Genomic DNA, 26,673 nt, shown 5'->3' with positions numbered 1-26,673 from the left:
CCCCCCCTTCAAATGAAGTTCTCTTTTATATCTCATGTTTGAGGGAGTCACAAATTTTCATTTCATGCCTTTTGACCATTCATTAAACTTAACTAAATTTTAATTAATTACTAAAATTTAACACACACCTCTTCATCATGTCTGCCTTTTGGCAAGAGTCACAACCTTTCACAATTAGCACCCTTTGAAAGGGTACAACCCTTCATTTCTACCCTTTTGAAAGAGTTACCTCCCTATTTGCTTCCCATTCCTTTCTTCTTCCCTTAATCCTTCCTTGATTCATATGCTCCATTCTTTCTTCCCTTCTCAATCTCTCCCCCTTCAAATGAAGTTCACTTTTATATCTCATGTTTGAGGGAGTCACAACTTTTCATTTCATGCCTTTTGACCATTCATTAAACTTAACTAAATTTTAATCATTTTAATTGTATGCTTTTATATTTTAATTTTATTTTTATTCTGTTATATTTTAATTTTATTATTAGCATTTATTATTAAATCCTATTTCAAAATGGGGACATTACAAAAACATAAGAGCAATTCACACAGCAGAAACCATAGGTCAGAATTTACACAGAAAAATTGGAATAGACCAGAGAAAGAAGAAAAATTGCCGTAGAAAAAGAAAGAGCCGAGCAAAGAAAAACTAATTTGCAATAGAAAAATTTGTCCACAGAATTTCCTTAATATCCCTCGAATATTTTCTTCACAGCAGAAAATTCTTGTCTAGTGCAGAACATTCACATTCAGGGCAGAAAATTCATAGCAAAAAATTCTTGCGCAGGGCAGAACATTCATGCACAAGGCAGAACATGAGAGTTCTGGAGCAGGGTTGGTTGTACGTGAGAGAATAAAAAATAGAGATATGACATCATCTCAATCTCGGAAGAGAGGTCCACATCACGATTCAACAGTACCATAGACATTAGTGGACAACTAAACTCAAAGAAGGGAGCTCAAAATGATTCACTTCTAACTATTTAAATTTTAAACATCATGATCAAATGAAGTAGATTCAATAAGGAAGATGGAAATCTGGTTCTATTCTTATTGTAAGCATAAGATACATAACTATCCTTTTACAGTTAAATTCATTCATCATCAATTCACTACCCCATTAAATAAGGATAAGAGAGGGATCATACCATTATATGCACAATGATAGTGTTGAATATTTTGTCATTGATGTCAAAGCTAGTCAACGATTTTCTTAATTAGTGGCAATTATATTTTATCCGTGCTATTGTTTGGTGAAATAAATATCATCTGCTGGACGTGGTAATTTTGTGAGGCGATATGGTATTATTCTTAGTGTATGGCGGCTGCAGGTGTCTGTATACTTTGACAGTTTCAGACTTTGATTCTTGGCAGCGCATTAATTTATTTATCCTTCTTGAGCAACGGCAGATTCTTCCTTTGACTGTGAGTGGGGCAGCTTATTCTTGACGACTGCTATGTAATGCTAGCATTAAAAAGGGAATTGTTTTGAATTCTGAAGTAATTGATAAATACCTCGGCTGTTCCTTCCTTGTTTAGAGTTCATGGAGACAAGCATTTATGCTGCATGTTAAGCTTTTCAAGATTATTTTCCTGCTGTTAATTGCGGTCTTCATTTTCGGTGTGGGATATATTTTGGTTGTTTTTTCAACTTGCTACAGATAAGAAGTCAAGAATTATTTCAGCGGGATGTGTAATTTTTTTATGGTGATTGAAGTGCTCGTGTATTATGAAAAGTGTTAATAAGTTTCTGTGCATTCAAGTTTGTGTGAAAACTGAAGTTGGTGCTTCAGCTGAATGAAGTTGGTGCTTTGAGGAGAGTTGGTGCTCTCTGCTAGTTGACGCTCACTTATGTAATTTGGGTTGGTGCCCATTTCATGAATGAAAGTTATTGATCTGCTGTGGTTTTTTAACTGAAAGGGTTTTCCACTTGAAATTTGGTGTTCTCCTTGTTGATGTTTGCTCTCTCTATTCTATCTCTTTGTTTATTCGGTTTCATGTGTTTAAAAGTTCAAAATACTGATTCACCCGCTCCTCAGTATTTTCTGTGTGCTTTTCAGATAGTTCATTTAATCTCTTTACAATATAGATGGCAATAAACATGAGAGATAAAATCACCATTCATTTCAATCAGTCTTCTCCCTTTTTAAGGATTAAATGGGACATAAGGAGTTAATTTTACTTTTCTCACCTATAACCAAATCCTGATTTAGAAACAAAATAATGTTTACAGAAGATGAATAACACATCTCTTTTATTACCTTTCTTTAACATGTATAAACAAGATTCTTTACATGGAAGCAAACAAGGATAACACATTTAAGGATATCTTATCCACCCAAGCAAATCTTCAAATGAAGAGAGATTGGGGGAATCATAACATACGTTTTCTATTGATCTCTTCTAAACACATAAGCATCACTACAAGTGATTGAGTGATAAAGAGAGAGCACTTAACATGATACTAAGGGAAGAATTAAAACTAATCATCATTCCATTTTCTCTTTCTAACATGCATACATTGAATTTTTTTTTTTTGAACATAGGAAAAATACATAGAACTAGGAGAAACACCTTGTTAAAACATATACATGCAAGCATTTCTTCTTTTAACTACTGAATAATGATAAATAGAGATGGTTAGGTATTATTTAATTCTCTTCTAGCATTATAAAGGTCTTATCCAGTGATTGCAGCATTTTTGGACAGCAATAAAGCTTACCGAAACCTCATCAACCATGCAAATAAGACTTTCACAATATGCTTTTTCAAGCAGTTATGACCCAAACAAGATTTGGAAAAGAATATGTCCCAACTTTCTCAAGAAAACACATTTTTTAGTCCTACAAAAAACAAAAGAAACAGCACAAGGAGTACTTTCAGACTCCCCACAAGGGGTTTGAAAATTCATAGAGGATGCTGCCACATGAAATCTTAAGATGAAACATTTTGCACAAGTTTTCAAATATTACGTACTAGACTTCAAAATCGAAAAATGACCTTTAAGACCAATTTATGGTGATAAAGAACCATTACCAAGGCTAAAAGATCTAGAATTGGTAATATGACTTTCATGGATGAAATTTTTACAAGAAAGCTATAATTTTGCCCACAATAAGCTACATCTTTCAATTTATGAAAATAGGAGCTATGAAAATAAGAAATAAATTTCACCACTGATCCAAAAGTCAATAGCTTAATTATATACCATTTCTTCTTACAAAATTACAAAGGAAAGATTACAATTCATTTTCTTACTCATGGAATACATGCATTAATACTTTCTCTCAATTCTTGAGTATAAATGAATATTAAATAACATTTCTCTTTACAACTTGTTTCATACGGTAAACAAAATGAGAGAAGCAAGTCCTTCCAAGACTCCGTAGCCCCAGCTCCATGTCAACTGTAGGAAGGATACTCCTGACCATGTGTAATCATAAGTTCCATCCCAGTTTTCTGGGAACAAGCAAACAACATTCAGAGAGAACATTGTTTTGGCCATGAAAACAAACATATGCTTACAAGGGTATTCTCAAAACACAAGGAAAGTTCACTAGACTCACGAGGAGAGGTAGGTGAAGCAAGACTATGCAGTGTCTTTTATCAAGAACCGCCAGATCCATAACTAGTTAAGTTGAGGGTCTCAAACCTCACTCCATGCCTCTTGCACATACTACTAAACCCCTACGTGTGAAAAACATCAAAGCCTCATGAGTGACTCTCAACAAGGTGTCAAACACTCATATACACAAGTAGATCGCTACACTTGGAATACAACAATTTCTTTTCCACTTTGAACATTTTTTTATGTAAATAAGATAAATCCCTTTTACCTCTAAAAGCTCCACATATACAAATCACTAGAACTCCATTAACAGGTTTTTAAACTTTCTTTCCAAGCACAAATAAGTGGAAAGGATTGAAAAACTCTTTCAACACACTCTTGAATATTTACATGGCAATACGTAATTTTATTCATTCATACAACAAATAAAAATACCAAAAGAAATGCAAGGAGATGCCGAAAACTACCTATAAACTTCTAGAGCTTGCCAAAAGAAGATTTGCAACTCTCAAATCTTCCTTCAAGCACAAGCTTTGCTTTCGCCAAGCTTAAGCATGCATTTCCTTGCCCAAGATCCTCTTTCTAGCACAATAAATCTCTTTCAAGAGCTGAAGGGTACTCAGTGTTCTTCCTTTCTCTTCTCTTAAGCTCTCTAACTCGAACTTGATACTGGATAAAGAAAACCAAAATTTGTTATTCTTCTTCCTAACCTATCACCAAAATTAATTAAATTCAATTCACCTTCTCATTTCCTCCCAATTACAAGGTGTCAAGTTTCCATTCGCATCCATTCAATTAAAGGGTCAAGAATGGCATCTGTAAGGATATTAGAGTATACAATTCAATAATAAGGAAATTAAAAGATAAATATCTGTCACCCACAAACATTAAATATTGATGCAGTTTGTGGAGACAAACTTGAACAAATATTGAAGAGTCTTACAGAATCATAAATATGGTATGTGAAGAGTGCATGGTCTTCAATTTTTTATCAGTAGAAGTGACGCTTTGGGGCCACACCTATATATTGATATCACGAATTTACATCTTTCATCACCCAATAGGGCACTGAGACCATATTTGGATCTTTATGCTATAAGCCTATTATAGTCTATGTTGGAGCCTTATAGAAAAATGGCTCATTTAGCTTTATAGTTCAGATCTATAGTGCATATTTGATGTACTAAACTACTATAGGGGTCTTTGTTACAAAATTGGCCAACTAGCTACCAAAAGAACTGTTTGCAAAACCCAAAAGTAGACATTTCTTGACAACGACTATTACTTTTTTATCCATTGATGGAAACTTTCATTGCTACTATTTGCATATAAAACCTTGTTGCCATTATGAGGATTAATGGTCGATGTACTTTTCAGCACAATCCTTCACTTCTCATTATTTCGCTTATCCTTCACTTGCTTACAACTCAAATTTATTACCTCTTCACCTCCTCTGGTGTACAGAGTAGTTTGTGTCAAACATCTTGTCATATCTATGACTAATTCTTCACTTCCCATATCGATTGCCCAATTTGCAACATGGTCCGCCACGTTGTTCCCTTCTCTATACACATGGGCAATGTAAAAGTATTCACATTGTGCTAGTACATACCAAATTTGCAATCCACCTTTTTCATTTTCCAATTCAGCATCTATTTTGCGTATAGCATTGATTGTTATTTGTGAGTCCCCTTCTAAATGATTTTAAAAAAAACTCAATTTCTTACATGCTGTCAATCTTAGTAGTGCCTCTTGAAACTTGGCAACATTGTTGGTCCCTCTTGATAATTTGTTTGCAGCTATCATCAGAATTTTGCCCTCCTGATCTCTAATTACACAATGCACATAATAATCCAAGATTTCCATGAGAGGCACCATCAAAGTTGATTTTGACCAGTTTGTGATTTGGAGGGATCTATCAGGCATCGTCTCTAGGATTGGATGTAAGATCACCCATTGAGCCCCATAAATAGGGGGAACAATGTGACCGACCCAATTTTTTTCCTTTGGTTCGCCATCCTAGGCCATGAAAGTTTTATGCGTTAGGTTTCAATTTTTGGCAATGTTATTAACTTTGATATAAGATTTTCTATTTTGCTAACCAATTTTTTTTTAAGCATTTCCTTGCCTTGAAATATCCTTCCATTTCTTTCTTTCCATATTTCCCATATAATTATGGACGATGAAGCAATCCAAATGCTAAAAAAATCCGCCTTGTGTATTATCAGCCACATATTAAACATTTTATTGATGTTTGGAAGGATTGGGCTTTTCCAGTTTTTAGTTTGTACTTTGTTCACACCAAAGAAGAATATGATCTGCGGTTTCATCTTCCTTCTTCTATAGTACACATCTATGTGGGCCTTAAAAGCCAATCTTCTTTAACCCATCACGAGTTAAAATCTATTATGTAAGGCCATCCACATGTAAACCCCAACTTTTAGGAGACATCTACTGTTCCAAAACACAGATGGATTGGCCAATCCTGTTTCTTTATTGCTGCTTCTTTCAATTTTTATCCTATCTTAACAATATAACTCCATGATTTAGATCTACGCCACTTAATTACATCCTCTTCTTCTGAAAATACCACTCTTCTTTCCAAAAGTACTTTTCTATAGTTCTCTTTTTGGGTCATTTAGAGCATTTGTTTCTTGAAAGGATTTCCAATTCCATCGGGAGTTTCCATGTGCTTTGGTTCTCATCATGTAATCTCTAACATTGTTGCCCCATAAATTTGTTAATGTAGCTCTTATTTCATCTATAAGCTTTGATAGTTCATCAACGCCTCATGTACAACCCAAGAGTCCTTCTAGAATTATGCATTACGTTTGTTCTTTGTATCCCATGTTAAGTGATTTGTTATTATGTTTTTGCATGATATCACAAAATTCTAAATATCATGAATATCCTTGATGGATTAGGCAAATCTAGTTATTTGTATTGCAACACTCTAGCTAATTTTTGTTGTTTTTATTGTACATGTTGCAAACAAGTTTCACTCCCAAGGCCATCTTCATGAACGTCCTTAGGGCCACAAATCTCATCCCATGCATTGAGTGGGATTTTCTTTTGCTCAGAGCTACCACTCCAAAATAATTTCCTCATTTTTTGTTTTATTATTTTCCCCACTTTCCTTGGCAGCTTCATACATGACATTGAGTAGATTGGAATACCAAAGATTATTGTTCTCGACATTATTGTTCTCCTAGCAAATGTTAACCATTTTCTTTTCTAGGTCTCCAATTTCGAGCTACAACTATTAATTGGAGAATCCCATAGCTCTGTCTTACTAGATCCTACAATGAGTGGCAACCCTAGAAATCTTCAAGGTGCCTAGCCATTTTGAGTCCAAGAATTTTGGCAATTTCTTTTGCTTCCTTAGGTTGTTATTGAAGAAGGATGCATTTGATTTCTTCTAGGTAACCTTTTGTCCAGATACTATACAGTATTTATCCATTTTCTTCATGATTGTTTTTGCCTCTCTTCTACTTGCCGCCCCAAATAACATTATGGCGTTTGCAAATTACTGATGGGTTATTGGTTCAATCCCTAAGGCAATTTGGATTCCTTGCCATGCTTCTTTTGCGCTTGCACCATTTATGCATCTTTGCAAGGCTTTGGCCCTAATGATAAATAGGAAAGGGGAGAGTGGGTAACCTTGTCTTATACCTCAAGAAGTGGGTCACCTTGTCTTATACCTCAAGAAGATTAAAAGTGTAAAGGGGAAAATTTGATTTGGCAATTTGCAACATAGAAGGAGAAATCACCAAATCAATTTTTGCTTTGATGGAAAGATTTCATTTACATTTAAAAGAGGGGAGGAATCCAGTAGATTCAATCACAAATCAAATAAGAATTGAATACCAAGTGGATTGATTGATTATGATGTGTCTTTCCCTCTTTTGTAAGTTGAAATGCTGATTTAGGGTTAAGTGCCGAAATTGAAGACAAAACTGAGAAAATATTGAGCTATAGATGCGGGATTCAATCGTGCACCTGGATTTGAGAAATATGAGCTGATTTGGATTTGCCTTGCGAGAATGGGCCGAAAAAGTAGGGACCATGGCGCTGCCTCTTGGTCCTCCAAATTTTCCATGCGTCAAAAAGGGTTGTTCCGTCTATGTCTGAAGCTTATTTCCTGAAGTATAGCTGCGCACCTGTTTCTTGCACACAGAAAGAAAGCGAAATAGGTTGGGAATAGGGACTTGATTTCGGTGAAACCCTAGTTTTGGAATTAACCATGAATTTGAGATAAATGTAATTGAAATGACTGAAAGGAAATGTTCTCCTTTTGAGGGAGATGTTGAATTATGATTGAAAATGAAATGATTATACCTCCTTGTGAAGTTTTGTTTGCCTCCACAATGAAATAGGATGTTGATCTCCACTTCAATGCTGGATCCTTGACTCTATTGTTGCTCCAAGGCTTGAAGGAAGATTGAAGATGCTCAATTGCTCTTGAATGCTTCTCAATTCTTGTGGATGATTGTGGATCTTCAAATGAGAGGGGAAATCCTTTTTATATACTTGCCTGTCGGATTAATTGACTAATTTTCCGACATAGGCTGATACGGAGAGAGAAATCCCACTCAAATTTGAGATGGGAGAGAGGGTTCAAATTAGGTCCCATTTAGGGAGGACCATGGTGCCACACCATGGTCCTGCCCTATTTTGGGGCAGGATCAAGGTGTAGGATCAAGGTGCAGGCTGAGTGCAAGGTTGAAAATTTTGGCATTTGTGATGTGCAAGAGCATAAGCAGGTCTTCAATTAGGCCGAGGGGCGCAAACACTAAGGCAAAGAAGACCCAAATGCGGTTGAAAATTGCAAGGGGTGCAATTTTAGGACGCTACAAAAAGAAAACATGCAGAGTTTCATTCACTAAAATTGAGAACCTTGGGTCTGATTTACAACTTTTAACCCATTGTATCTATTTTGTGCAAAAGCCAAATCTCTCCATAATTTCCACAACACTTTCCTAATGTCTAGTTTGATTATCATTCTCTCAACTTTGGCCTTTCTTATTGTATGAATTGCCCCATGTGCAAATATTATGCATTCCACAATGGATTATCTAGGGGTAAATACACTCTGTTCCTTAGAGATGATATCTGCCAATACTTATTTCAGCCTATCGGCCATTAGTTTCATCACAATTTTATATATTGCATTGCATAATGAAATGGGGGGAAGATCATTCATTGTCTCTTTAGAGATGATATCTGCCAATACTTATTTCAGCCTATTGGCCATTAGTTTCACCACAATTTTATATATTGCATTGCATAATGAAATGGGGGGAAGATCATTCATTGTCTCTTTTTTAATTTTCTTAGGAATAAGTGCTAAAATGGTGTTGTTTATATCATTCAACATGGTGGTTTTCTTCTTGATTCTTCAACAGCCTTGGTGAGGTTGCTTCCAACAATTTTCCAAAAGGTTTGAAAAAAGCTCATAGGAATTCCATTTGGACTCAAAGCTTTATTTGGGTCTAATTGAAGTCGGCCTTTTCTACTTCATCTTCAGTGATTTGTCGGTAGAGTTTTGCATTCTGGGCCAGGCTGATCAGTTTTGGGATGTATGCAAGAATATCCTCTCTTTCTCTATTGGCTACTAGTGGATCTCAATTCAAAAGTCCTTCAATGTATTTCACAGCCTCATCACATATTTCTTTTGGCAACTATAATCTGATTCCCTCCGAATTGGTATTTGAGATATTCTATTGATGCATCTCTTTGCCTTTGTTGTGTTGTGAAAATAATTAGTGTTGTCGCAGCTTCTGGATTAGATTGTGTGTATATTTTTTATTCATCAATGTTTCGGATCACACTCCGTGATCCATCATCAGGACTGAAACGTTCCATCATCAGGATGTGATCTGAAACATTGATGAATAAAAAGTATACACACAATCTAATCTAGAAGCTGCAACAACAATATTTCATGGATTGTGGAAATCTTCTATCATTAATACTTAGTCTTTCTATCTCCTCCCCTCAGCCAGTTTTCAGTGAGTTTTTGTTGCCATAAAACTTCTTCTCTAGTCACAATTTTGAAGTATTCCTTCATTAGCTTTTTCTCTCTTTCAAAGTCACTTGAGTCCATTCCATTTTGAATAACTTTGTCATTTATCTCAGAAATTTCTTTTTCAAGTTGGTTTCTTTGCAAATATGTTCTTGAAATGCAATCTTTTTCATTCCTTTAGTTGGGTTTTGATGTGGTTTAGCCTTTTAACAATTGGAACAACATATATCCATTTATTTTGGTAGTCTCTCCCCACCATTCTGCCATTCTATCTTTCAACTCTCAATACCTAAGCTACACATTTTCAAACTTAAAGGGGCATCTCTCTGGCTTCTTTTCTGGGTAGAATTGGAGCATCACTAGAAAATGATCTAACATTGTGAGAGGTAGAATGGCTGATTCATAAGTTGATTGAAGAGTTCTCTAATCTCCAACAAGCAAAAATCTGTCAAGCCTTTTTGCAATGCATGTGAATCCATTTCTTCTATTTGTCCATGTGCAAGTGCTATTCTTGGGGACAACATCCTGCATATTATTGTCGCTCACAAAGTTCTGAAAATCCATCTGTGCTTGGGTTAGTCATGATAGGCTGCCTCTATCCTCTGAATTGTTACGGGTTGCAGTGAAGTCTTCATCCACAGTGATTCTTTCTCTCTCTAAAGATTGTAAGGTATCAGCAATTCGGTTCCAAGCCTCTCTTTTCCTCACTGTCCTTGTTGGTTCCTACACATTGATCAAGAATAATTCCATTGGCATCCAATGAATTGTAACCATGGCAAGCTGCCATGATTGGTTTGCCATAACTTTTTCTACTGTCATTCAATTAGGGTTCCATAGTATTTCTAATCCTTTTGATGCACCCCATGCATCTTCAAATAATCCCTTACATAGCCTCCATTTAGTCTAGCCTCCATTTAGTCATCATTTTCTTTGCATCTTCCTATTCTAATTTATTTTTTCATAGTAGAATCAAATCTGATTTTGCTTGATCAATTTGGTACTTGATCAGGCACCTCTTCTTAGGGGCATTGAAGCCCCTAACATTCTATGCCATAGACTACATGGCGATCCAAGAAGGGTGATTACCTTCCCTGAGATCAGCTTCATTTGGCCTTAGCATTGGCTGCTACTTCCATTTTTTCCTTCCCTCATATCCATTCTCTCCTAGCTTTGGTTTCTTTATCTTGGATTGATATTGCTAGAGGGTTCTTTCTTTGAGAATATCAGTTGATTCTTCGTCAAATTCACTATCTTCCTCCATAGGCCGTTTTTGTGCTCTAGAGTCCTTGTTTGGCGTGTTTGTATGACATCCAAAGAATCTCTGCCCCACTTCAAAGGTGTGAAGTGTGTTAATCTCCCGTCTTCCTTTGTCAGTATTGGTGGTAATTTTTACAGTTCTTCCATCAATTTTTCTCTCTTCTTCTTGTTTCCTCTTTAGGTCTCTAGGTAGTTTCTTGTTCATGCTCACCAATCTCTTTTCCATCACTTTTGGGGCTCGACTCTACTTGTATCTTTTTTGTTTGCAAGTCTCCATTTCCCCAGGTATTTGTGGTTTCTTTGTGTATTGTTCTTGCTTGGTTATTTTCTCCAAGATGTCTTGTCTAAATTTGTTTGCTTCTTTTTTTATTCGCCATTGATTGGTGTGTCCTTTTCCTTTCTCCTAGACTCTTTTTCGGGAATGCCCCTGGATTGGCATAGGGGGCAAATTTCCATCTAATCTTCTTTTTCAATCTTTTGTCTTCAAATTCCCTGATTCGTTTTTGATATCTATTTCCTTCACTAGGGGCAGCAAGGGCTTGGTTCTGATACAAATCCGAGTGTACATTCCATAGAGCCTATTAGTCATCTTTTCGTTCATTTTGATGAATGTCCCCATTTGATCTCCAATCTGTTTTAGGTTTCCACATCCCAATACTCCGATGGTGAGTTATATAGTCTGATCCATATTTGGACTTAGGTTATCTCTTGCTTTAGGGGGTTGAAGTTTGGTATCAATCTTTGATATATAATCTAGAACTCCCCATCATATATGGGCTAGTGTTTAAGATTTTCCTTTTGATAATTCTAGAAGGGTATTCCACCAGAATGAAACCATTTGGGAGTGTTTTCAGATCTATATCTTTACCCCAATTCGTGTCGCACCAATACTTAGTTTGCTAAAAGCAGGTCAATCCCCCCCACTCCCCATTTTACAGAAAAGGCTACTTCATTTAATCTTGATATAGAACTATCTATTTTTTCAATTTTTAGATTAATGGAAATGCATTGCCCCAAAGACTTAGGTTTGAGGGGGATTTTGTTTGCACCTGTTGCTGTTTGCTTCCCCTTAGGTTTGCATTTTTTGTAGTGTTGTGTTGCTTTGTGCTGTGGCTGCCAGCTCTTTGACTTTAGTTCTTGGACACCTCCATGTGTTGAAATCACCTCTGTAGCTTCATTGGTTCCTCCTTGGTCCAGTCCTCTAGAATCGACTCTCCTCCGCCATCGCTTGTTGCCATTGCCACCTATTCTGTGGTTTCCAATCATCCTTCCTCCAATTCAATTTGGGATCCCAGTTTCGTCTCCAATTGTCCAAGGTTTCTTCATTCTCTTCTCTTACTTCCCTGAAAGCGAGGATTTTGAAATTTTAGGTTGTGAGCCATTAAAGAAGTATTTAGTTAAGGGTTATCTATAAGTCAAATGTTGCATACAAATCAAGCAAACTACGGGAGGTCTTCACAAGCTGGCCTGTTCTATTTAAACACTCATTGCTTGCTTCTATATAGATTATTGCTCCCCTAATGATAACATGGAACATTTGGTGGGAGAGGAATAAGAGGATTTTTAGACAAGAAGTTTCAGATGTTGCTCAAGTTATTGTCAGAATTTTAAAGTCTATCTCTGAGGTAGTGTTGTCCATTTTTGGATTGCTGGTCCCAAAAGGGTAATTATAGTCAATTTTTTTGTCATTCTAAGGTGTAGGGTCATGTGTTAAAATTTGAATCTTTTGTTCTTTTGCCTAGGTTGTGAATAGATGTTTCCTCATGGTGCTTGCCTTGTCATGTGGTTTTAGTCTTTTGTTAAGGATTCTATGTGCAGCCTTAAGCTTCTCAAAAAATCATGTCAACCCTTTGGACGGAAAAGTTTTCCTTCAGATGGAAGTCATTCTTTTTGACCAAGTTGGACTGTCTAGGGTTTTGGTTTGGTTCTCTCATGAGCTTCTTCAGGCTATCATGGTGGTCAGAGCATTGATAACAAGGTCAAAGAGAGCTGGAGGTGTAATGACAGTTCGGGAAAGCCATGAGCTGACCTTTTCCTTCTCATACAATAACATGCACGTGGAAGATAAAAGTGCCAGGTCTGTAATTGCAGCATTATCCTCCTTTTGTTGTGGAGAAAATGCCTTGCTGTTGAGTAGTGTAGGTTAACTCTTAGATTATCTTCCCATATTCTGTTAAACCTCAATCTCTATAATGAATTGATGCCAAACATAGAAGAAGACAGTCCCAAATTCGTTAATGTCATGGTACAGTCAAGGTGAAAGCTTACAGAAAACAAGAACAGTGTTATAAAGATTAGTAAATCACGACTCAGGATGAAGTGACAGTAAGTGCAAGATACATGGTTTTGAAAATGTTGTACTAGAAATGCCCAAGGTCGGGAGCAATCATCTATTAATGACTCTCTCAAGCTTGTAAATTTGTGCCGTTTAGTTGCCAATATTTATTGTCCAATGAAGTCTTATGTTATAATCATTCTGAAATGTCCCCCTTAGTTTTTTTCAATTTTTGAACACAATAATTTCACCTATTAGCGTTAGCAAGATGAAATATTGAGAGCAATACATATTGGCGGTTAGACCAGCCACTTCCACTTTTCAGCGGGATAAAGAAATTTTGGAAATTAACAACTACTTGGCGGTATAACCAGCCAATTACAAATCCAAGAAAACTGAAATTGAATAAAGACAATCACTCAACCACTTATTCAGTGGGAGGATTGGAATTAACAAAGTATCACTCAACCACTTATTCAGTGGGAGGACAGGACTACAAAATGAAATAGAGATAGGCGGTGAAGCCAGCCTCTTCCACTTATGTAGTGGGCAATACAAGGAAGTACAATGCAGTATGAAAATGGACTGTTTCAGTACTACTGAATACAGTCTTACAATAAGCAAACTCTACAAGATACTCTTAGTACATTAAAGCTCCACCCTCTAATGGATACAAGAAAGTACTCCAAGAAGCCACAAACAAGAATATTGGAAAACACAAGCCAAAAAGAACACTTTACCAAATCTGATATAGCATATCAGCATTACCAAAAAACAGACCAGCAACACTGTGAAGCCCATATCTCCATCAAAACACCTCCGAATGAGCTCCAATGAATTGCAGATGAAGCACAAGAGCTAGGCAGCCAAGGATGGACAAGGAAACACGCCACCAAAGGGGTCTCCGGCAAGGGCACACTCTCCAAAACATAAAATCGAACTAAGGCAAACAGCAGCAAGTTCGATTAGAAATATGAAATCAACCACTCCACCAAAATCCACCAAAGTTTGAGCAAATGGGGGCCAAGAGCATATGAAACTTTTGAATCCGTACCCACAAAATTCGAATGAAAGCTCCAACCAGAATGAGCAGAAAAGCGGATCAGCTGTAGGGTTTCTTCACCAATTTATCACACCAAACTTCAAATCCATTGGTAATCTCTGAATGAGATCACTCTGTTAGTTAGAAGTTATCTTTCAAACTCGAAATTGAAGATGAGCTAGGAGGGCATCCAACCGCGAAGCCAAGACTTTGAAATCAATTCAGCAGCACTTCGTTATCAAACATTCATGGATACCAAAAACAAGAGCCCGACACTCTTATTTATAGACTCTGTCCAATTTCACATTCCCTCCAAATGGACGCCAGACCCAAATGCACATTCATTCACATTATTTTGAAATTACATTTCATTTCCCTTCCTTTCCAAGTCGACCTTCACATAGAAGCAAATATGCTTTATAAAAATGACAATAAAATAATAATGTGGCACCCAAGGTAGATAAGTGAAATATATTATAAAATTAACTTGTTTCTCCATAAGGCGTCCATCTTGCCTTGTTAATATTTCACTTGATAAAATATTTTCCCTCAACAATAAATCGCCCAAACATTATGATATAAAATAATACTTCATCACCTCAAGTCGTCCCCTTAAGTCATAACCAAAAATACATAAATCATACGCCTAGGCGAAGGGGGGCATTAAAAAATATTAAAAATACTTTTCCATGTGTTGAACAACTGCCAAAGTGAGCTGAAGACCCAAAAATATTGAAAACTGCACTGCTAGAAAAGCCTCTGAACTGGACCACCGAAACATGCCAAAAATAGCATTGTCAAAAATAGTGCTTACTAAAAATAGCATATGGATAAAATAGTAAGTGTGTCCAAATGCATTTTAACTACATTTTGAGCAGCCGTCACAACTTACTAAAAATAGTAAGTTTGGAAAAGTCTTCGGATTCGTTTGCATGTCACATCATCGCGACTCTTTGAAAACCCAGAAAAATAAGCTGTCCTCGCCCCCACTTACTTAAAATAGTAAGTTCGGAAAAGTCCTCAAATTCAGTTGGATGTCACACCATCGCGAAGCTCTCTGAAAACCTAGAAGAAATCCAGAATCAGAACTGTATAATTCCAACACGCAAGCCACCAAAACTGCCAAAGCATCCTCCTAGAAAAAAGGAAACCCTAATTTCTGCCTCTGACTGACCAATGTGTCTTGGAATTGCCCAACAGTCCCCAAAACAAACTAGAGCAGAAAAGGGCACATTACACATTCTAATGTTTCTTCTATTGGCTTAATAGTCTTCAACCTTTTCTTAAAACATGAAAATGTTTCAGTATTCATAGGTCATCATTTCTTACAATATCCTTTGATTTCATTGATTTGTCACCCACACTGTGAAAGAAACTTGTATCTATATTATTGGTGTATTGCTTCAAATGCTTAGAAGATCAAATTCCTTGAGACAAGCATAGTGGGATCATTCTTCTGACAAGAATATGAACAGCAGCATAGGAATGTCTAAGAAGAAATGAGCAGTAAAGGATGGGTAAAGGTCACAGTGACTAAGCAAGAGCATTATCAATATTTGCTGTCACATGCTACATTAAAATGACATTTCTAAGAACAGTCCTATAAAGAGTTTTGAAAAGACAGTGGGTAGTCAGGGACATACCTTTGAAGATAGTCAAAGACATGAAAGAAAAAGCAATAAATGTCAAGAGGGACATGCAAATCAGTCCGGTGAGAAGAAGATAAGATTGTTGTCACTGTTAAGGGTGAAAAGTTTAGGCATATATACACCTTCAGTCAAGTGCTAGATCATGTGAGATTCATGATAGAGACGTTTTTTCCTCATGGTGGGAGGTGCACATGCATTGGTGACATTCATCAACGGATGATGTTAGAAAGACAGGGAATGCATAAAGAATGGCAGTACTTATGAACACAGGGTAAGCTTTGAAGATATTGGCAAAGTGTTGAGTATGTCTTTATGATGTATGGTTGTTAATAAATATAAAACAATGTGCTGACAATTGCATTCTCAATATTTTTGTATTTGATAACCTGTGAGTAAAGTTTTTAAGGCTTTGATAGAATGGTGATGTACACCTGTTTAATTGTTTTTTATGGTTAATTTTAATGATTAGAAGAATGGCTTTATGTTTTATTTCTGCAGATTGTATCGAAAGATTTATCAGAGTCAATACGTTCTTACAAAGACCTTAACAAATGTGCTGCTCCGTATTATCAAAAGGCAGTAGAATTTTATGGAGAATTTGCTAAGCAACTTGTGAATCAGTGTCACGTTCTGGATGTTTTTGCATGTTCTCTTGATCAGGTTTTCAAAGCTGCACCTTCTCCCTTTTAATTGCTATAAACCATCTGTTTCAAGTTTTCACTGAGCATTGTAACTTGGCACTTGTGAATTTTTGAAATTATCCAATATTTTTTTTCTTTGTTCAATAATGAGAAACAAGATTTTAAGCTTAAGGAAGTAGCTTAGATACCTTTTATAGGTAGGTCAAGTACTAATTTGCATTTAACATAATATTGAGGTCAGTCTAGCAATATATTTCTCAAAGATGGTAGACTTTAAAAACATATTCCCTTATTAAAAGTATGAAGACGGAGTATCTTCCCTTATTACTACTAAGGCTTATACCTTGATCTAACACAGTCACAGGTTTTCTTTTTCACTCACTACTTTTCTATACAGATTTGTATGCATTTTATTGAAAATGTCAAAATCTTCTGCTTTGACCCCTAAAGTTCTTTGGGTAAGACTCTTCCTGATGTACTTTTGTCCAATGTATAATATAATGTAATTAGTTTTGTTTGCATGCTTCTTCTAGGTATCAATTTCAACAATCTTGCTACAACTGAAGTAAATTTATTATCTGAAAATGTGATTATAGATATCTAACTAGCATGGGGGTCAGTAATCTCAAAATGCGTTTCAGTGCTAAGAACAGTTCTGCAGTATTTTTAGGATACACTTCTGAACAACTCAGACTCTATTCTACTTGGAGTTTTGTCCACTCAAGACTTGCATTACAGGTTATGCTTACTCCATGCTATGCATTATTCAAGCTTTTCCAATCAAAGCTTAGGGAACCTTCAAGTGACCTTGGAGTAATATTAAGCATGTCTTTCAACCCATTGTCACACTGCACTTTAGATTGCTTATTTTTAAAATGATGTATTATAAGATCTTTACATTGGTATTCAAGATTTACATTCAGTTAATGCTGATTGCAATTTCAAATTCTTTTGATGAACCATAGTTGCATTAGCCTTACTTTGGAAATGACAAATAATCAGATCTTTATGTTGGTATTTAAGCTTTAAATTTAATCAATGCTGAGTACAAGTTCCAAAAAAAATGATGAAACACAGTTGGGTTATCCCAAGCTCTAGGTAAATGTGATAGCATATAGGTCTGTTGTCCTTAGATCTATGTTGGAGGCAATGCTTCAATGTCATTGGAGAAACATAAGAAACTGTGCATACTAGTCCCTAATGTTAGTACCATTTATTACAAGAAGGATGCACTTGCATGCACATAAGGTACAAGGGAATTTAACTCACATTGATGGACCAATATAAGGATCTATGTTCTGACTAGCTATAAGGATCTATGTTCTGACTAGCTACAAATTGAGATGGATCATCAAATTTTTTTCTAAGGCTGGTTTTGTTGTCTTTGCTTCGTCTAGGAGGTGGAGATTAAGGAGCACTTCATTATTAGATGCCCCATTTACTATGAGATTTGAGGGCAATAACATTGCTTCTGTAGGGCCTCAAGCAACACTCTCTTGTCTTTCTTTAGATATTTGGACTAGTGGTGCTTGGCCCTTTATCTAGAGAAGGTCATCACCCTTTGACACAGATCCTTGTAGGGTATCTCCAGGGATCCTAAAGCCCCTAGGTTGATTGCCTCCTAGCCCATATATGAGACTGGTGACTCTAAATTCTAAAGTCTAAACAGCCGTTGGATACTGCTACTTGACACATAGACATGTATAGAACTATGAGATAGCTTTTGGATATTACTAGACACAAACATGGATAGACCTATGAGATAGTGTTTCTCACAACTTTTGTCCCAACATGTTCCCACTAAAAATGTGGTTTTGGTTCTTCTCAGCGGTGTGGTTTGATTTTTTCTTCATGACACAGTTCTACTTCTCTCTAGCCACCACCTTGTCTCCAAGGATGGATGAAATTTTATGAGCTTCTTCACTATATGATTCTAGAGGGAGCGTTTTGCTTCTTCTTAGAATCCCTTAGCTTAACCCTCCTATCCCTGGACACTCCTCGATGAGCAGTCTAAGATGTTGTATTGGTCCTTTCACAGTGATTGGCAATGATATAAGTGACTCTTCCATTTTAGGCTTGAATATGCTCCTCGAAGATACTTTCATTTTTGGGGTCTTGTTCCCTTTACTTGGTTATTTGTATTGGTTTCTTGACCACATGTGCTGGTGTTCTTTTGTAGTATTGTATGCCATGTTCCTTTCTCCAGTGTAAAATTATCGAAGAACTTTAGTCTAGTTTTCTCAATTTTTTTTGAACATTAATGGGGTGGTGAAAAAGAGAAATAATTAAATAATTAATTCTATGTTGTTGACAAACAACTTTATGTTATAATTAAAAAGAAGACATAATTATTAAAAAGGGTTGTTATAAGTGAATTATAAAGTGTTGCGAAGCTCAAGGTCCTAAAATTCAGTGTTAAAAAGGACACTTCAAATTTATAACTCAGGCCATTAAAAAAACTTAATAGTATATTATTTACTCTTGTAAAATTGTAAAAAGAGCATTGTTTTTAAAAAATGTCTTTGCTTGTTCTATCAATTTCAATTTTTACGAATGAACATGAATTCTTTTCTCTTCATAGGAGGAAGAAAACCCTCGTAGCTTTTTAGTTCAATTCTACATAGGCATTGCCTATCTACTCTGGCTGATAAAATTTCTAGTTTTTTAATTTCCAAATTTTTGTGTGAATTTCACAGAGTTTGTTTTGCAGTTGAGGTGATATATTTTTATTGTTTCTTTTTAGCTAGTGTTCTGGGAGAGATTAACCTTTGCGCAGAATGTACTTTTTTGAGGTAGTATCGCAGTTGTAGGATATTGCTATTGCTAGTCATACATTTTGTGGCCGTACTATTTTTGCATGCCATACCAAGCTATACTTGTTGATTATTCCCTTTTGTAGTTGTTCATTCTACTCACATGTGCAGGCCTTACCATTCCTGAGTAGGTTGTACAATTGTGATAAATTTTATATGATGAATTTATTAGAAGATTAATTGAGAGGTTTAATAAAAAGCACCCCAAAGTTCATTTTCTGGATATAGCACAACTCATACAATACAGAAGTGAGAAATATGTTGCTGATTTTCAAAAACTTTCTGCAATGGTTCTTGATATAACTGAAAGAAGATTGATAATGCTAATCATTGAAGGCTTGGTGGAACCCTTCAAGTGTGTAGTCAAAGCATTCAAAACTCCAACTCTATAGGAAGCTATGAAAAGGTTCTTGGCACTTGAGACTTCAATTCTGAATAGCGAATTCCAAAGGAAGACTTTTGCTTTGAAGAAGTCCTTTCAAAAAAAGGTTACAATTAAAACTAAAATTTTTGTTTAAGAAAGGAGGAAGAGGCAAAAAATGAATTGAGGAAGAAACTGTCTCGACCCCACCCTAAATTAGGAGGCAAGACAGTACACAACAGCAAGGAAGCAAGGAATCTAAACAACGATTACGCTTTTCCAGAAACGTGAATGCAAGACAGTACACAACAGCAAGGAAGCAATGAATCTAAACAACCACCGAGTGGATTACAATTAAGATTGGGTTAATCTACAAAGGGGTGCGATCAGCTTGAAGTTAGTTAAGAGTGAATGGGCATGGAGATAAAAGACATCTCAATTGCAAACAGACCTCCGTGGGAGAGACATGCCTCTTCATCCCATAGAGAGATATAAAAGTCTATACCGAACCCAAGTGGAGGCATCATCATCAGCTTCAAGTAATTACAACAATTAGTAATAGAAGATAATATCCAGATCAGACGTGTGCGAGCAGATACACAGTCAAGAGAAGACCTCTAATTGATCTAATTCAGATCTGTTGTACCGAGCATCTAATAGTCTTAAAAATTACTTTTGTGGATTTAAATCAAGACTCATCTGGTTTAAAAGAGATATTTTACTTAGTAAAGATATAGCGCTAACCCTGACTTATTTCTTGCCCTATTGCAATTGTGGTTCTAGGGCTAATCATAGGGTAAATCTGGAAGGGGACATTACAATTGGTATCAGAGCACTGTTCTTGCCAGCCTAAGGGACAGAGTATAGTTGATGCAAAACAGCCAAAGGGCTCAAAGGGCTTTGGAAAGAGAAAGAAAGAAACTTACATCCACCAATAAAAACATGAGTGAACAAATGGGCAACAAATTGAGGGCTTTCATGGAGCAAACCACTCAAGCTCTCATAGAGCAAAATGGAAGGAATGAAAGAACCACTCAACTTCTCCAAACCATCCAATACATGAATAATAATGATTCTAGGTTCAACCAGAACAATGGGAGAGTTACCCACTCCAACCACTCTGAAAATAACAATCCAACAAGGGTATCAGCCCCTAGACCAACAAGACCCCCCTTCTTACCCATAAAAGAACACATAGTGGAGGAAGAAGCAAACAATCCTGTTGGTTGAAAATTTTGTACACTTGGGGGATGTGCAAAATTGTGGTTTCAGCCATAGTGTGTGAGTATGCTACTTTCCTAATTTAGGGAAGGCTCCCCCTATCTACAAACTAAATTAATCTAATATGGGTGGGACAACAGTCTTTCTTCTTCTTTGAAGAAAAACCACTCTTTTCTCTTCACAAAAAAATAATAGTGATTGGAAATAAATAACAGCAAATACAGAAATGAGACTTTTTTGTAGGATTTTTGGAACATAAAGGGAAGCAAAGTTTCCACGAAAGCACAAAGACCTTCGTCACTTCCCTGGGACGGGAAAACAGAAAGAAAGCTCAAAGTCTTCAACTATCTATTCTCCTATCAACCTTTTAGATGATTTTCTGGTAACCAAGCACAATATGTAGCAGCTCAAAGTCTAACTACATGATGCACCTCTTATGCACAAACATAGGAAATAAAAGCAGCACAAAGTCTGCAAGTTACCCTCTTTGCTTGAGCTTTCTACACTAGCTTCAAACGTGATAAACAACTCAAAGCTTGCAAGACCAAGTCTGAAAACCAAACCTATATCTCCAAATGCAATTAGCAACTCAAAGTCTGCAAGATTGAATTTAAATTCTTCTTGAACAATAGAACAAAAATCACAATCAACTCCAGAAAATGTCGTCACTTGACAACTTGAATTGGCACAAAGTCTCAACACAACTTGCTTCTTTTATTGAAAGCAATCTGATTTACATCCAAGCTCAAAATCTTAGAGTGGACATACAAATTGGCAGAATTTTGTTGCATTGCCAAAAGATATCGATTCTAATAGACCCCCTCAAGTATTTATAGGAGAGGAACCTTGAGAAAAAGGTGGGAGGATCCTAACTAACTTGAGAAATTCTCTCAACCACCATGACTTATTCCAACTACTAACTAAGACTTATTCAAAATTACAAGTCCTATTCTAAATTGACTTGTAATCAGCTTACTTGTAATTACAAAAGTGCAAGTGATAAACTTGCAATTACAAAATTGTTTTTTTTTTCACAAGTAAACTTGTCAAAACAAAATTATAAATCCACAATTGAAACTATTCTCTGTGTTTGAAGACACGACTCTAACTACATCATCCTTTGTTTTGAAAATCTTCATGCTGCTTTAGGATGCTAGAACTTGAAGTATTTAGGATTGGTGAAGACATCTTGAACCGGAGTGGGGATTTGCATCCTTAATGTTCTTTGTGTCCTTGGCCAACGAACTCCAATCTTATCTTCTTGCTTGGGTTAGTACTGGCTTTTCAGGAGGGAAGTTCTTTGTAAGGCTGAAGTAAGAAAACTATCTCTGTCTTGAAAGCATTCTATGCTCTCAATCATTCACATCACTTATCCATCTCTTTGCGTGACTTTGTCATGTTGTTGTTCTTTCTCCAATCTTGGAATCTGCTTGCAAAACAAGGCCCATGCCTTAATTTATTGATTTGGTAGGTCGTGTGTGCAAACAAGACTAACATGGGTGAGACAAAGGGACTGCAAAAGTGGGGCCAAAGCTCAATTTCGGGTTTTGGAGACTCCATTACATATGTGGAAAAACAAGAGCAATGACTTGCAATTATGGAGGATAAACATGCATCTTCATATGTGTAATGGATAACTACAAGTTTGCACTTGTAATTGGACCTTTAAGACTCATTTTCAAGTGTTTTTGAGTGCATTTTAGACCAATTTCGGGTTCTGGAAGGCTGACTTTAAGTGAAGACACAATTGCAATCGGGTTTTAAAATTCCGATTGCAAGTAGACTTTAAATGGAAAAAATGAATGAAGGTGAAATGAATGGATGAAATGGGGAGAAAGGGATTTTGACATGAAGGAGAAGATGGCAAATTTGGATGACCATGTACATGTATGGGAAGAAATATTTTCAGCTTGACAACCTGGAAAAAGGGAAAAACTTCAACTTGTAATCAGATTTGTAAAACCCGAAATCAAATGAATGAGTCTCATGGCAAGTCTTCAACATTGCAATTTTGTTAAAGAATGTTAACTCCTTTTACCAAAGGGGAAGATCAACATTACCACAGTTACTTGTAATCGGGTTTTGAAAACCCGAATACAAGTAAATAGGAAAAATGAAAGAGGGGAAAATCTTGCATATTTACAACTTGCATTCAATGAACCTTGCTTGAAGAATGCACTAGACCAAAACAAATGAGCTTGGGAAGGACCAAAACAAATGATTGCAATCAGCAAAAATCGGTTTTGCCTTTAACTTATTCCACAAAAAAACGGCTTGGAAAGAAGACTCACGTTTGATGCCAAACACTTTTGTTTGAATGCAAGATGCAAAATGTGTTGCAAATGTGGCAACAATGGCGGAATACGTGCTCCCAAACGTGGAACTTACACAACAGAAATAGGAGGAAAACACTTCATTAATGTGTAAAACGTGTTTGCCAAAACCGTTGAATCTCAAAAACGTGGCACCAACCATCGATCTCCAGCAGCATAGCAAGAATGTGGGATGGATTCAAGGAAATAATGCCACAAAAATCAGATTTGTGAGAGAAAGAATGCAGATCGGGTTTTCCCTCTCCAGCTACAAGCAAATGTGCTCTCCAAAGATGCAATCGGGTTTTAAAGGAAGAAGAGCAAAAGGAAATAACAAAACAACTTGTAATAGGGAAATAAAATCCCCATTACAAGTTTAAAAAACACAACATAAATAAAAAAACTTGTAATAGGGAAATAAAATCCCTATTACAACTAAAAGCAACACATAAAAACTTGTAATAGGGAAATAAAATCCCTATTACAACTAAAAGGATAAAAACTTGAAAACTTGCAATAGAGAAATAAAATTCCCATTACAAGTAAACATAAGACATAAAAATACTTTAAAAAAAACTTAAAAGACTTGTAATAGGGAAATAAAATTCCCATTACAACTTAAAAGCACAAAGTAGGAACTTTTATGGGAACTTACAAGTTCTCATTAAACTTGTAATTTTAAATTCACTTGCAATTTGCCCAAAAAGTTCCTACAAACAAATTAAAAGATGAAAAGGGAAATGGAAAATAAAAAGCAAGTTACAAGTTACAAGTTTGAAATAAAGTGCATTTGTAATTACTAGAAAAAAGCCCTCAACACTAAACATAAAGAAAACTCTAAACTTGCAAAGGAAAGAAAATTTTCCACTTACAATCAAGAGGAAAAAACATAGCAAACGAACTCAAAATGTAATGAAATTTGAAATGTGGATCGAGGATGGACCAAAGATAAGTCCAGTTCAACAAGAAGTAAATTTTTTGCCTTGGGAAGTGTGCCTCAGAGTAAAAATTTCCAACTTGCAATGATTGCTTTGAAACTTGAAATTGCACAAAAAGCTAGGAAAAAGAAGACCAAAACTCACCAAAACTTGGACAATGATGATGACAAAGACACCCTCCAATGATTTGACACTAACAAATGGGAGTTTTGCACCTCGTAAAACATGCCTTGGAGACAAAAATGACGCATTTTAGGCAAAAATTTGTAGGGGTTGTCACATTTTTGAAATTTAAAAAATGAGGACAACAATTGGCTCTGACTGGGGAACTTCCTTTTTTGATTGTTGGCACGATTGAAGGGAGTAGAATCCAGAACTCTAAGTGCCTTAGTATCCATTGGGTTACAGAGTCAAGCAACAAAGACACAAACGACAAGAAGGATGATATGACTGACTCAAAGCAACTAACTAAAAACAAGACACTAACTTGTGCGATTGAACTTATTGGAAATGGAAACCCACCTATCCTAAACTAGCCACAATGAAAACCTTTCAAATGAAATCATTCATTGGCTCACCAAAGTAGCTGCCTCTTTTTAGCAACTTGCAGTACCTAGCATGATCATGAACAACCACAACCAATCGAAGCACGAACAAGTGTACCAGAACTTGATGCAACACTCCTTGTAAAAGATAAGCAAATTCACCTTCCTCTTGAAATGAATCATATGTGCTGCTGCTCCAAAGTAGATTTTTGAAACCAGATTGCTCTTGCTTAGCTGAAAATGCATGTTTGGCTTCTTCCTCAAGTGTATCTTCATGTTCAAGAACCAGTGAAACCTCTGTCCTCCCATTGGCTTCCAACCAAGCAAGATGTCTGATTGGACATCCTCTTGATCATACAAAGATTGAATTCTTCTTATTAGCTGCACCTTGAACAACTGGTTTTTCGACCATGACAACCTCATGCTGAACAAAAAGATTTTCATGTGATTCAAATGAAAACATGGCTGCATTGCATTCCTCAGTATGCTGTTCACAAACTTCTGATTGGAGAGAATCGTTAACAAGACTTGAACAAAACTCTTCTATAGTACTCATGAAATGATCTTCATCAAGTTCTGGGGTAGATCTCTTATGCATGATATGTCCAAGTTCATGACCTTGGAACATGAATGTATTCATTTCAACTTGAGTGGGACCTTCATGCATGTTCATTTTTTCACATCTCATGATGTGATGATCGTCCTTCATCAGCTTTCTAGAACTGCATAAATCAGATTTGAGAGTCACCAGCTATGTTTGCTTCCTCCTCTTCTTGGAAGAGACCAGCAAGATCACTTTGTTCAGATTCAGAATTCTCCACTGCTGCATTTGTTGGTGGTGCCTCAACAACAAACTCTTCTGGTGACGAAGGAAGTTTGTCTTGATCTAACTCATATCTGTTATACCAAGCATCTAATAGTCTTACAAATTACTCTTGTGGATTTAAATCAAGGCTCATATGGTTTAAAATAAATATTTTACTTGGTAAAGATATAACCCTAACCCTAACTCATCTCTTGTGCTATTGCAATTGTGATTCTAGGGCATTTCATAGGGTAAATCCGGAAGGGGACATTACAGAAACTTTGCTTCACATCAAAGCTCCATAGGCACTAGGTTTTATATTTCTCGGAAAGGCACATTAAGGTAGTTTTAGATGAAGAATTTGAAGTTGAAGAAGAACAACTTATGGAGAACGATCAGGAAGAGAAAGATACTTTAGGAGGTACCCTTGCCAAACTTTTTGGTACTCCTAAGTATAACCCTCTCAAATTCGATTTAGTTTTACGAGGACAAATAATTATTGTTCTCATTGACTTCTACATTGTTAGTGTAGGAGATACAAATGCAGTTTTGGGAGTTGAATGGGTGGGTTCTTTGGGAGAAATTACATAGAATTTCCAACTATGGAAATCAAGTTCCATTCAAACGGCAAAAAGGTAGTGTTGATGTGTTTTTTATGACACCTCAGACACATAATGAAATACAAGTATTCTATCCTCTCTTGAACAAGGAAACCTCAAATGCTAAACTTCGTGATCAAATAAGGCAACCCCAAGGTTTACAATGCAAACGATTGACTTTTATGGTGGATAGACTCAGTGAATTGATGTGATATTGCTGGTAACACAAAGGGACTTACGCTTTGTTGGAACTTGGAATACTTAACTATCTTGGAAAATAAATGACAAAAGGGACTAGGGTTTAGAGAATCTAATCTAAAATCCCAACAATGCAAGAAATGATTGCTGACTTAGTGAAACCAAAGCAAGCTTTGCTTTGCCATGAGGAAATAACTACACAAAGATGGTGCAATCTCCAAAGGGTATGCAAATGATTTTCATAGCACTTATGCACATCAACATCATGAACAATGAGCATAGAGCAATTGAAGTTAAGCTTTCAATATGCGTTCAGACCAACCATGCACTGCAACTTGCAATCAACAAATTACAAATGTTATGAACATATAGGCTTCACCATTAATCAACAATAAGATGTTCCATTCAAGTAATCAACTTGATGTAA

General features: G+C 36.2%; 1 protein-coding gene across 2 annotated transcripts in view; it reads left to right on the top strand.

Annotated features, from left to right (window-relative positions):
- LOC131040174 (protein transport protein SEC23 E) overlaps positions 1–26,673 on the top strand; it is a 126,217-nt gene that overhangs the window by 15,620 nt on the left and 83,924 nt on the right. For both annotated transcript variants that reach the window (XM_057973027.2, XM_057973026.2), the window contains exon 3: positions 16,312–16,473. In XM_057973027.2, coding sequence (XP_057829010.2) covers positions 16,312–16,473 — 162 coding nt within the window. The remainder of the gene's footprint in view (positions 1–16,311; positions 16,474–26,673) is intronic.

Source organism: Cryptomeria japonica, chromosome 11 (assembly GCF_030272615.1).
Source record: "Cryptomeria japonica chromosome 11, Sugi_1.0, whole genome shotgun sequence".
Taxonomy (NCBI): Eukaryota; Viridiplantae; Streptophyta; class Pinopsida; order Cupressales; family Cupressaceae; genus Cryptomeria; species Cryptomeria japonica.
This window is presented reverse-complemented; position numbering and strand designations above follow the sequence as displayed.